General features: G+C 40.0%; 1 protein-coding gene across 1 annotated transcript in view; it reads right to left on the bottom strand.

The window, feature by feature from the left end:
• The window catches only part of KYNU (kynureninase), a 59423-nt gene that overhangs the window by 31372 nt on the left and 14169 nt on the right, over positions 1–13882 (bottom strand). Inside the window, exons 4-7 of the mRNA XM_009318943.1 lie at positions 9616–9677; positions 8438–8509; positions 6959–7033; positions 5481–5627 (exon numbers count right to left, since the gene is read on the bottom strand). Of these exons, the coding sequence (XP_009317218.1) occupies positions 5481–5627; positions 6959–7033; positions 8438–8509; positions 9616–9677 (356 nt within the window). The remainder of the gene's footprint in view (positions 1–5480; positions 5628–6958; positions 7034–8437; positions 8510–9615; positions 9678–13882) is intronic.

Genomic DNA, 13882 nt, shown 5'->3' with positions numbered 1-13882 from the left:
TGTCATAACCACAATTTGCAGAGGGCAGTGAGGGAAAAAATAAAAAAAGCATATAAGGACCACAGATGCAGAGATCAAAAAGTATCAGTTTTACACACAAAATAACCACTGGATGGCAGCATTTTTAAACAAAAAGTTCTTCCAAGCCTTGCTACCTATTTAAGTGCAGAGAAATAAAACTGCCTTTTGTGCCTGGACTACAAATTAAATGCTGTTTTGCATTTTGCTTTTAAAATACAAACAGTCTGCTTGCAAGCAGCATGGTAGGAGTAAAAGCGAGAGCACAGGCTTCAGAAAAACCAACGTCTAATAATAAAACAAAGGAATTTTTTTTAAGAATCTCTTGCTGTTTCTTGCACGAGGGAACCTTAGTTAAATTATTTAAATGGTACTTTGGTATATTTAATCTTCTGTATAAACTAGATAACAATTTGAATGAAGCAGCATTTTAAGAAGATGTGACACTCTAATTCTAATGGAGGCGTTAGTGAAGTTATCAGCTTGAGAAGTTGCTCCCAAAACGATGGGAAGAAAACTTACTGCTGTGGCATTTGCACGATCTGAACATTTGCTCTTAAACAGAACAGAAGCCCCAATAAACAGCCTAGCCTTCACACCCTTGGTGGCTTGTCTTCACAGGGACAATCCCAGAAGTGAGTTAAGACAAGTCAACTGAAATGGTGAAGCTAATGCAGAGAAGCTGAAGCACAGAGTGCCCATGGGTACACTCTCATTCAGAGATAAAATGGCCTTGGTTCAGAGAAATAAGCTACAGCAAACTAAAGCAAATCTGCTATTGAGCAAGAAAGTTTTCATAGGGTTTTAAGGCACTAATTTCAAAAATTCGGTTGACTGTATTTAAACATTTACAGGTATCCCTTCGTACATACGTCCCACACAAACTTTTTTGAAGAACTGCTATGAGAGATTCACCGGTTGCAGCGGAAACCAAGAACAACACAATATGTTGAGAGTCTTGCAGAACGTATGTGTCTGGCAGTACATTAACAAAATTAAAACAAACAAACAAAAAAACCAGTAGCTGCTCATAAAAAAAGACCTGTAAGAAATTTAATCATATGGTAAGTCTTGTGTTAAAATCAGTTGTCCTTTCCCTGTCGGTAAGTGAAAACTCTATAAAAAAATATGTTCAAGCACAAGATGACAAATTACAAAGAGACAGTAGATGGGAGGTAGGACAAGACTCCTTAGGACACCAGTAGGTAGGATGCCCTCGCAGTCACGGTAGTATAACGAAGCCCCATAGCCCTATCTATACTTGTAACCTCAACATGCACAAACTTCCTTGGGTGCTGACGCTGGCTGGAGTAGATCAGCTTTCAGCCCACAAACAGGACAGCCACCGACATGCCACCTGTGGGTCATCTTCCTGAACTGCTTTAACTGCTCCCCAATGCTTTGAAATTGGTTGGTAAATCCTACTGTGCACTATTTAATTTACTAATGAGGCATAGCCTGGAAATCTGGGTTCAGTGCTGGCAGGTTTCCTGCATCATCTCAGAAACACCCACTCGTACCATTTTGTTCAAGTCCTCATCTGCAAGATGGGTGGTGCTGGTTTGCTTTCCGGGGGAGGCGTCTGGCACTCGAGTCGCACGAACAGCAAATGTTTAGCCACACAGATTGCATGGGAAAAAGTAAAACAAACTGAAACCGCTCTCCCTGCACAAGCCACGCAGAACAAGGACTACGTGGGAACGTCGCTTCCCCAGACTAGGGGGAAAACAGAGCTCTCCATCTGCTCTGGGCGAAGAAGAGGACGTGCTCTCCCCTGCCTCTTCCGTTTTATCTAAAAGTCATTTCTGCAAAGTGTCTGGGTAGCTGCTGATAACCAGCAGGTAACAACTCAGCATGGACAATGACATTTGGAGAGAGGGAGAGAAATGACAGCTTCACACCAGCAAAGCTGGGACATTTAGAAAGAGAGACAGGAAAAGAAATGAAGATGAAGGATCTTAAAGCTCTTCCTACTGGGACTCAAGAGATTAAAATGCTTTACATATGGTACAGAGTCAGTGGAAAGTACAATATAACTTATGAAATGAAAATTGTATTTGAAAGCTAGAGTCTCCTAGAAGTCAGCCATTTCTTTGCTTGTAGAAGAATAAAACGACTCAACCCCCTCCATCCTCTAGAGCAAGCTCAAAAGTATGAAACAAGGAAAACTGTTACATCCTCTTCAGCCTGCTGATGAGTCTCTTGCACAATACATAGTAATTTTGATTTATCTGAGAGACCTAAGATGGAAAAATAGCCCAAGGTAATTCTTCAAGCTTAATTTTGTTCATTTAATATTTAATGACTTAATGAAGCTGTCTATGTGCAGAGCTTTCACTCTGGGAGAATTCTTAACATACATAGAGGACTTAGGAAATTGGCTTAAAAAATGTAAAAGGAAATCAGTAACTTAATCCATAAATGATTGACCTCAAGAATCCTAGGACACTTTCCAGACTTCCTGAGCTTGCAGCTCAAATCTCTAGCCAAGCCCTGATAGAGCACAACACTGCAGGATTTTATTTCAATTGTACATTAAAAGAATTAAGGCCATCTGTGTAGGACTTTTTTCTCTGCTACACTGGCCGACAGGTGATTTTTTTTCCTCCTTTTCTCAAATGACACTTCCACCTTGTATTTTCCCCTTCTGACTTTCTTGCTTGTCAGCTCTCCCCAACCTATTTTCTGTTCAGGAGCATGGGATCATTCACTACCCTTCATCACCAGGAAAGGGAGCCTGGCATTTTTGCTATGAACATGACTTCTCTTTTAATACACATTTTAAAGGACTTCCAGCCTTTCTGTGATAATATGTCATATATAAGACAATCGTTCTAACCACTGCTGGTTTCATCACGTCCAGAAGCTCTTGAAGGAGATATGGTCTTTAAGTCCACACACTTACTGTCCTGAAAGCTTGTCAGCCTGGGGACAGGGACTGGTTGGATGCCACCAAACAGAAATTAAGCCCGTACACGTTACATAGATGCTAATGACTCTGGCTCAGCAGTTGTTTTTTTGTTCTCCTCTAACCCAACGGCAGCTCCTAATATCAGCTCTGACCTGGGAAAGAGGAGAGGAGCCAATTGCTTTTGAAGATGCAACATTTTGGGCTTTTTGGTAACCAGAAGCCCTGAGACTAAGAGAAACAGCAGAATACAGGACTACCTCTTACCAATATTAAGACAGCAAACTCTTCACGAATCACTGATTTCTTAGCTGTTCAGGTAAATATTTGCCATATTCAGATGTTTAAGTGTGGTGTAATAGTATGTTTATACAACACCACTATGTAACACATAAACATCACTTAACCCAGAGGGCAGAATCCATAAGGACATTGAGCTGAGTGTATCTGACAGTAGGGAAATAAAAACAGGTCTGACTCGTGCTTTTCAAGCCTTATGGGTACTCAAGCAGGTCTTCAGGCTGAATTACTTTTTCTTTTTACATACACTAATGACATTTTAGGTCATGAATCTACCTGGATCCCAGTCCTACTTGTTCTAACCACAAAGAGGCTGGTAATTACATTCCCCCCCCCCCTTTTGAAAAATCTCTGGAAGAAGGGATTCACTTGTACATTATGGCATTTCTAACAGACATGCAGGTGGAAACGGACCTTTGACATCTATCTGGGCCTGCTGGAGTACTGAAATGCTGTCAGAAATTGCTCTCCTCTTCAGCAAGATGATACAGTCTCCGTATAAAGTGTGCAATGTTTTTGTGTATATCCATGTGGAAGCACACTCCCCCGAGTTAATATTATTATTTGGACTGCCTTATAGAAAATTTAAGCTCTCTCCACCAAGTCCTGGTTATCTCCTCAGATAATATAAACATCAAATCCATTTTAACTCCGTATAATAAACTATCAGTGACTACTTTTCTCCAGAACACAGGTTCTCAGCCACTTTGGGGTAGTTTATAGCTTTCAGTGAAACTGCATCGCTTCCACTCATCCAAGCATGTGTCCCACAGTCCAGAGAGCATCTTTAGAGAGGCGGTAAAGTGATAGGCTTTTCCCAGGTCGTTCATATTTACAGTAGAGAAGAAAGATTTCTCTCTCAGATACCTTTCAGACACATCACACAGCAGATTTCAGGGAAGAAGTACTGTAGGCACGTAGGCGTTGGCAGCTGAACGAAAGCTTTGCTGCCACCAGGAGTGAGACCGAGCGGAGCAGTGGGTGGTATCATCCTATTGATAACCCATCTTCCCTTTCAAACATTTCAGCATAGCCTTTTGATTATTTGTGGTCAGCAAAGTACTGGAACACCCTCAAAGAAGGCACCATAGCTTTTAGAGCTACATGGAGCTAATATACAGACCTGTTTCCCCCCTTCAGCTGACTCCCCCCATTTCTTTCTTCCTTGGTTTTCTGCGTCCATGTCAGAAGTCGGTCTTGTTTCGTACTGTGTTCGGGACCGATTTTGTCGCCAGGTGCTGCTCTGTGAGAACATTCCCTTTTTGTATCCCACGGGCCCTGCACTAGCTCTCACACCTGCTGTGCTCTCCCAGGGGAGACTTTACCATCACTTTCCAGCAGCATAACTTACTCCCTGACCTCCAGAAAAATTTCCACTGCCAAACCTACAGCAACAGAAGATGTATAGCCTGATGTGAGCCAGGAACCTCTTCCAGAGAGTTAAAACACCAAATGTAAATAGTTAGCTGGTTTGCCAAAATCCAGTGATACTAAATAAGTTTATCTTTGAGTGGTTTAATCTTATATGAGATAAGGTACATCCAGTAAAAGACTGCCCCTACGGAAAGTCTGGTGACCTCCTGTTGATAAGAAGACTTAATTAAAAACTATTTTATCCTGGATTCCTGAGGCAATTGAGATGGTTAAAGAGGTTTTACAGCTACGTCCACAGAGCACACCACCTGCAAGCTCCGAAGGCCGAGTCATCACTAAAATACAGTCCTCTTGTGATGCTGATGTGCTCCACGTTGTGCCTGTCTCTGAAAAACTGATCAGCTGAGTTTGAACACTGCTGGCTCCATGGGCAACTCACCTCTCTGCTCACTGGGGGCAAAAACTCCCACAGCTTGGCTGCGGGAAAGGAGGAAAACCACGCAAGTCCACCAAAAAGCAAAAACCTAATGCAAACTAACTTTTAAAGAGAGATTAGAGCTGTGATTACATCCTCCTCCTCCTCCACTGAACCTCTTGAAATTTTATCCTTCAAGAAAAGCCCTGTGGAAGTTAATAGTCATGAATTACCTCTCCATATAGTTTAAGTCACACCTGCAAGATTGCTCTCGCAGGGTTATTTCTTCATGCAACACACAACCCCCAAAGGATCTCTGCACAGAGTGCTTTTACTTTTTATCAGAGCCACACAGGGTTCCACATGTGCTCTGTTTTGTTCCACAAAAAGTAGAAACTTAAACTATTTCACAAGGAAAATGGATCTAAAATTGGTGTTAAAAGGACAGGTCTGGACCAATCCTACCTTTTCTTGGCCAGCCTTTGTTATTCTAGGGATGTCAAACAACTGTCCCGTGTAGTACTGCACCCCACTGAACAGAATGACAGCAATAGAGTCCCCTTCCTTCTCAATTACAGCAAGGATATCTTCAGTCCTCAAGGTCTCCTCCCCCTAAAACAAAGTTAAAGCACACGTTTTACATCAACTCTGGCAGTAATGAAACTGTCATTTCTTATTTCATAATCTATATTTTACCATGAGCTGTGCTGCTTGCATAAGGAGATCAAAAGTAAATCCTAAGCATGGCGATGATATACAAAGGTAGTGCTATAAAGTAGCCTATGAGTAGGTTACCTCAAAAAAAAATCATTAGCAAACTTATCTTGAAGGTGCCAGTTATAAAAAGTCTATTCACTTCATATTCTAGCATACTTCATACTCTTTAATATTTCAGACAGTTTTAATTTACAGTAAAAAGAATCCTGGTGAAAACAGCATATATAATGATTTTTATGTGGCATCTGAAATTTGTGACACCCACAAGACTTGAAAGTTATCTATCAGTTTCACTCTGTACTTTTCTGATAAACTTCATATCCCACAGGAAGCTATTATAAACCTGCTATATTTATATTTCAAAAACAATAAGTTTCACATCATCAAAAGTACAAAAATCCCCAAACCTTGGGTCATTAAATATAGAGGAATTTCAACCAAAAAAACCCCTCATTCTTGATTCTTTGTAGGAAAATTACTGCCTCATCCTCCTCCTGTCTTCCTAGCAAGGGATCATGTAAAACATACTACCACCTAGGGATCAATTAGGCAGTGAAAACCTAGAATTAAATTAGACTTGTTACTGAAAAGAGCTTGGGCAAGATTGTTGAATTGCAAGTAACTGTTATTATCTCAACAATCTTTGCAAATCTATCAAGCATTCAGGAGTGGGCTCTTTACTCACAAGATGACTCAGATTTCAGAAGCAAAAGGTCACCATCAGTTTATAGTTAGGTGGCAAAGTTCTTAATAGCACAAAAATGAAGCAAGGCAGTCTTTCAAATTAATCTGAATTGCATATTACTCAAAGCAGACCTTTCCCTTTGTGCTGATACACCAACTGCTGCTGTTCACGTTATGGCAATCTTTTACCTTAGGACGTTAAAAGGACATTGGGGTTTCTCAATGAGCTACTATATTTTGCAGTTCTCTCAGGATGCTGTCAGGTTTTGCAAACAGGAAAAATAGGGAAAATAACTTTTTTTTTGTTCTATAAGGAAAATGCACTAGTTGAACCGGACAATTGTAAAATGGGTTCTAATACCAAAAACTATACACAGAAACAGAATACACGATTGATAAACTTTACCTAAAAGTATTAGTAGAAATCAATTATAACTTCTGCAGGCAGACACTAGAATATTTGAGAATGTATGACAACTCTCCTACGAAATATGCTTCTGCCCTTAGCAATAGCAAGCAGAATTGGCATATTTCTCACCAACCTTCCGTGGCTGCATCATGAGCATGCATTTCTCCGCATCAAGTCCGTGAAGTCGAAGTTGGGACTCAACAGCATACTGGAAGAGATTTCCATGCAGAACATGTTAGCGCAATTACATGATAAAACAACTAAAAGAAAAACACGTCAGAACTTTAGAAAAGGGATTCAGATGCCTGCCTTTCACTAAAATTAACACTTGAAAGCCTAATTCAACTCCATTGAAAACTTCCTAGATTTCCTTTGGTTTGAAAAAGATCGGAATTTAATTCACATCAGACAGCAAGGATAAAATCAAAGCCTAAATCCTACAGGATAGGGTCACGGAGCAGAATGAGGGTGGAAATGCGGTGGAGGATGTGTTTTACCAGATTCCAGCAAGCAAAGCCTTCATGGATAACAGCCACGGAGAAGACTGATCATCGCCTCCCCAGGGGCCCTGGGTACCCACTTTGCTTGGGAGCACGTGCTAAATCCCAGGCTGGCACATATGCACTGCTGTCAACGCAAACGAGGTTTGGCCAGCACATACATGCTGTCCCATGCTATTCTCACATCTTAGATTTGCTGCACAGCTGGGAGGAAATGAGAGCTCTAAACTTTCAGGCTATTTTGAAAATCCTACCCACTGATTTTATCAATAAATAATGGTTTTGGAGATAGCATAAAAATCATCGAAAAATACTATAAAATTGTTTAAAATTACATGAGAGGAACTGAAGTGATGGCACTTGCACAGGTTATTACTGAAGTGCTGTAGAAATTTAAGAAGATGGAGTCCAAATGTAGAAGTGCGCCTGGAACAAAGGTGGGATTCGTATAAACATTAATTACAATAAAGGCAATGTGAGGTTTATACACATCTGTGCCACCATCTTCATTACAAATAAACCTGTTAGTAGCTTGAGTCATTTTTATCGGACCTTAGAGATCAAATTTGTTATCAATTTCCATGAGTTTACGGAGCTGATGATAAAGTAGCAGTGGGCCACAAATCCAAAGATTAATTTGCTCTAAGCTGTGATGCATGGGCTATTGTCTTCTATTTTATAGCAGACAAATTATGTTTGAACTAGTAATCTAAAGTGCTAAGAACAAACATTTCCATCTCTGTCTGGGGATATATAAGTGTTAATGTTGTGAGTTTGTATTGATTTGGTTTCATAAAGTAAAACAGCAACAAGAATTAATAAAAAATTTACAACTTCAGTTGATTTAGGCCAGTAGTTTGCTCAATATCTTTAAAAAGACTAATAAATCAATGTACCCATTCAATCTTTTCCTTTTGTAACATTTTTTATTTGAACAGAAGGAATAAAGCTATGATCTGTAAAAAATGCTGAGCTCAAAAGCTTCTGACAGATTTTTTTTATTGTAATGTTACTTGGACAAGATGAGCTAATAAATATTCAAATCAAGCTACTGATATTCTTTGGAAAAATATGATTAATAATACAAATATGGTAAAATATTAATTTCTTACATGGTCAGAGGGAAAGGCTCTGGCTTCTAGAAGAATTTTATAGCGTCTTGGAGTAGGCTTAAAGAAAGATAGCTGTTAAGAACAAAAAACCAAAGACATGTTGAAATGTGTCTAAGCAGAGATGAGACAGATGCTCCCAGTATATAACTTAATAATGACTGCTTTGCTTTCATGCAGACTACAGAGAATCCCCCAGAAATTACAAATATTTCTTTGTCCATATAACATTTATCAAAGTAGGAAAGCATTATAATACTGTATTTCATATATCCATAACAAAGGCCACAAAAATCCAGCTGTGAAAACTTGCACTTACAGGAATTGATGGCAAAGCTTTGACTGTGGCCAGGGAAGCCGGGATTTTGCCCAGCTCCATCTCACAAGCAAAAGCAGCAGCTGAAGAGTAGCAGACAGTGCAAAGGAATTGCATTTCCACTCCTGCCCTAAAACATCAGTTATTAAATCAACCCCTCCTCTGAAACAAGCCTTCTCCAAAGACCTCATCTCAGCAACTTTAGGTGAATGGCCTTTCCTTCTCAGCTCCTTGTGTGGAGGCAAGCTGGGCTTGTCACCATGCTGAGAGGACTAGGAGAAGATTTACAAGCCCTCCTGTTCATGCCAGCAGTGGCTACACAGAGCTCAGCATGGGCTGTGTACCCGAGCAGTTTGGCATGAGTCTGGCTGCGTTGCACCTAATTGTCTTATACTTAGCCCCATTCTTCCCTGATTCAGGTTTCCTAATTTAACAAGGGTCAGAGACATGTTACAGAGGAGCAGATCCAAGTGACAAATCTTTTTGTGTGAACCACACAAATGAAGCTTCACATCTTCATTCAGTTGAACCAAATCTTTGGAAATACTAGAGAACCAGAGACAGGCTGTATGCAATAAGGTCTCCTCTCTGAGGACTGACATGCAGCACATGCGAGAACAGCTCAAACTTCCCCTACAGAGTCCTTGAAAATATTTCTCTGTCCAGCTTTTCTGCTTGATATTAAGTGGAGCCAGGTCTTGCACAAGCCAAAGCATCATTCAAGATACAGCTCCCAAGACTTAAGAAAAGTTAGGCTATCATTCAGTGCTGTCTCTGTGCGGTCCTCAGAAAACACTTTGCTTACATTCACAAAGGAAAAAAATAATTGTCGACACGACATCAAATAAACATCCTAAACACATACCATTTGGAGGTGCAAGTTAACAGTTAGCCCATTCATTAAGGCTACTTCATGTCTTTGGGCCCCTGAAATAATAATAAAAAAAGCTGGTTAGGGGTTTTCTTTATAATTTCAGAGAAATCTAGTACAGTGCTGAGGAAGCAAAAGTATGTTTTCAGTCAATGTCTCTCTAAAGACTGGAAAGTAAACAAATGTTTGAGGTGTCACCACAGTGAAGTAAAAATATTTCTTGTCTGACTCACTACACCATGCTGGCAGGAATATATTTATTTTTTCAGGTCAGCCACAGAAAACCAAAAACAATGAAGTATTTCCATTTCCTGGCAAACCACCAGTGGATTTATTATCATTAATACTTCAGACAAAAATCAGGTCAGAAGACTACATGCAAAGCAAGACTTGCAGGCTTATTTTTGTCATAAGTGTATATGTAAAGCAAGTCAGAAAACTTATTGAGATAATCATCTATTGTAAGTCGTTACTGTAATGTCAAGCTAAATCTCATGCCTAAAAAAAAACAAGCAAAACTGGCCTGTTGAATATAACAGACCATTATTAATGTAGCAACTCAGCAAGAAGTAGTCATACCCGCATAGCTCCACGGAGGCTAATTACAGATGCTTTTTGGCTATAGCTAATCATGGGCAGAGCTAATGGAGTAACAACTAATTGTTATTACAAAGTACCTAGTAACAAATTCTCCAACTCTTATCAAAACTGGTGAAAAGTTTTAGGCAGGACGAGGGACTGTGTGTTGGGCAGGGCACCACTGAGATATGGAGAAAATCTATTCCTGCTTCTTTCCATTTTGCCTGATGTCTGTTGTTGAAAAACAGTAATTCACCCTTGACACAAATCAGTGCTTTGAGAGTCGTCTTCAGCTGGAAGATGGGCTCATGCGCCTTGCCCTAGTCATCACCCCGAAGTAGAGTTGGCCAAAGGTGGAAAGAGGTTGCAGACAGGGAGGGATGAAGACAAGTGTAAGCAGGCAGGGAGGGCAACAGCCACCCTTGAGATCGATAGAGGAAAACATGATGTTGGGGTACAGTGGGTAAGGGGAGCCACAAGAAACAGAGAGGCGAATCCTGGCTTTCTCCTGTCCCTGCCTTGGAGGGCACACAAGGTCCCAACCAACATGGGGGAAAGGCAGCAAAAGCACTGAGGCACTCCCACCGTATCCCACAGAGTTTAGGTTCATGGAGTTACTTTGCCAGCCGAGGAAAAAGACATAACCGTGGGTTGAACTCAATACAAGCAAATATAGCCAAAGAACATGGAAATCTATAATTAGGAAGGGTTTATTCATAAATCATTGCCAAGCAGACCTCAGCTTCTGCCACCACAGGAAAAGCCAAGAACCATTCTAATTGAGGCATTCAAGGGCTTTTCTTCATATAACTGAAATCTCCAAGTATTGGACAGAAAGATTTGTCAATAGTTGTCAGTGACTCTGGAGGACCCATCCAGGGGATGAACCGGGAGGAAAAAGAGATGTCATGAATAAGTTCCCTCCTTCAGACACCAGGAACATCATCAAGTTTGTGAGAAGAAATATAAGTAGACCTAGTTCTTCATAGGGAAAAATATTTTTCCTTTTCCTCACTTAAACTCCTCTCCTTTGCTTTCTTTTCTTCCCTCTCATAGCATTGCTTCTGCAGGCTCCATGCTGCTGGAAGAGGTCACCTTGTGGCTGTTCTATTGCAGATACAGAATAGAGCTAGAGAGAGTGATTGCAGCTCAAAACAGTATTATTTGCAGTCTTAATATTTCTATGGAACTCTTGAGGCTGAAAAAAGGGATAGCATCAAGAAATGGTATTGTTCTTATTTCTCCCTCTGCTCCTTCCATGAAATCTGTGGCTTTCACAGCAAATTCTGCATGAGCAATCCTCTGCCTGCTGTACTGTTTCCATATAAAACAAATGGTTAATCTGTAGATCACTTTTAGCTGCATGCTAGCATCCCAAATTAAATATGACACTACATTTGTCATGTAAGTCTTGGTCTTCCGTAAATTTTATATTTATTAAAAGCTTTCCATTATTGAATTTCATGCCCACAAAACAAACCTTATCCGAGTCATTGGAAAACTGTTATCCTTTATAACCTGCCCTGCATTTCAGAAAACAACCTTTCTATGATCCAATTAACCTATTACAATATTCAAAGACCCAGCACACAGGAGACAAAATTATGTTTGCTTTCTTTATTTCCTAACTTTATACCATATCTCCAAGACAGCCTAAAAGTGTATGTTCTGCTTGATAAATCTCCTCTTTAATAAAAGGAAGCAGCATTTACAAAGTACAACTTCAGAGACAATTATGATTGTGTTAGGCAGACACTGCCATCCTTCTCCTCTCTGACTGCAGCGGGAGCCTGATCCTCACCAGAGTAAGTAAAAAACATTTTGTAAAACGATTGAAAAAAGGCTAAAGGGCCCCAATTCTGAAAACAGTTTGGTAATTTCAAGTAATCCTTATCACTCAAAGTCACTACAAATCTGCTAAGCATTCAGTCTTCCCTCAACAGAGACCTGCCTGAGCACATTGTACAGCAGCAGACATACAGTTAATCTTGTTGCATCAGAAGGTGATCCTGCCAAGGTTGTAATGTTTTAATAAAGTCTGGTAGGAGAAGCCAAGATTACCGTCACCACGTTATGCCACTCAGCGTGAGCATAGAAAAAAAGCTTTGGCCTCCACTGACCTTGACTCTGCATTTCACAATGTATTTACTACTGTAACTCTCATTGAACAAGAAAATGTGACTGCATTTAATAAGCAAGGTGTTATAGCACCATAAACCATTAAATGGACAAAGATACTTTACAGTCTTTAGTCCATTCCTGAGTAAGTCTCACCAAATAATTTTTACTTACTACTACTACTTAAAGTGAGAAATGACAAGTCCTCCTCCTTCATAACATATTAAATATTGAATAAAAAACAGGTAAAATTCTGTTTATGTTCTTACATTAAATTCACTAAAAAAGGAAATTCAGAATTCACTCAACTCATGCATACTCATTATTACACCTTGCTGGAAAACAGTACTTAATCGTAAATACCACATTGGAAGAGAGCATTTTAACATGAAGTTTTCCCTGCATTTATTCTCTTAGCCTGTTCACTATTGCCTACAATTTTAAAAATCAGATTTTATTATGAAGTATCCGTTATTTGGGAAATATTAATTCATTTGCATTCTAAGAATCACTCTCCTAGGTCCTGAAAAAAGCTATGAGGATATTGTATAAATAAAATCCTGCTGGCATGTGAATCTGACGGCCAGATTTAAACCCAAAACACATTTTATAATTCAATTAAGCAAAATCCAAAAAATCCAGAGAACAAAATCCAAACTGATAATGCTGACATGCCCTTTACTGCTGAGGAAAAGACGACTATGAAACCCTTCCCAACAAAGAATTTTGAAAACAAAAGTAGGTTAATGGTAAGGTGACCTCAGTCATCATATTTTTTTATAGAAAACTTAAAATATATGTTTAAAATGAACAAAGTTATAATAAGCTCAGTGTAATCTGGCCATTGCGATAAAAAAAGCACCAGTGTCATATAGAGTTTGGAAAAGAAAAGAAAAATAGAGAGACTGATAAGAAATTAGGTGAAGTTTAAGAAAATCTCTCATTTCCCTCTCCTTACACCCAGAATACTTTTAGTTAAACAAATACTGTAATACACACTGAGCTGGCAGCCTCTACAGGACAGATGGTTAAGGGAAAAAAAGTCCCAGCCTGACTCCCTGCTCTCTGCAGCCACTCTTAACCTAAAGCTGAGGCCAAACTGATCCCGGCACCGGCACTGGCAGGAGGTCAGCGCTCAGCCTGCCCCGACACCCTGCGGGGAGTTCACGGGGGCCCACGTTCTGCAAACAGAGCAGTGGCAAACGTTCACAGAAGGTGGTGCAGAGGAGGATGATATTTCAGGTGCTTCAAACTGCCCTTTGGGGCAACTTGGCGCTCTCTCCTGGTCACGTGAAGAGCATCAATGGTCTACCTTGTTACTTTACTAATTGAAGTGCCTGAAAGTATATAGTGTGACTACCCTCCCATTCTCATAAGGTGTAAGATAAATTCTCCACCCTCCAGTTAATTAAAGTTCAAGGTTTCCAATTTAAAAGCCCTTACTATGCATCAGGCTAGCTGTGTGACAGGTCACATTTCCCCACCTGCCCACAGCTTCCCAGTTATACCCTACCAGAACAAGAACATCCACTGGCCAGGAAAGATGGGTCAAACTATAGAAATC

Source organism: Pygoscelis adeliae, unplaced genomic scaffold (genome assembly GCF_000699105.1).
Source record: "Pygoscelis adeliae isolate BGI_AS28 unplaced genomic scaffold, ASM69910v1 Scaffold222, whole genome shotgun sequence".
NCBI classification, from domain to species: Eukaryota; Metazoa; Chordata; class Aves; order Sphenisciformes; family Spheniscidae; genus Pygoscelis; species Pygoscelis adeliae.
Note: the sequence above shows the minus strand (reverse complement) of the source record. Positions and strands in the feature narration are given on the sequence as shown.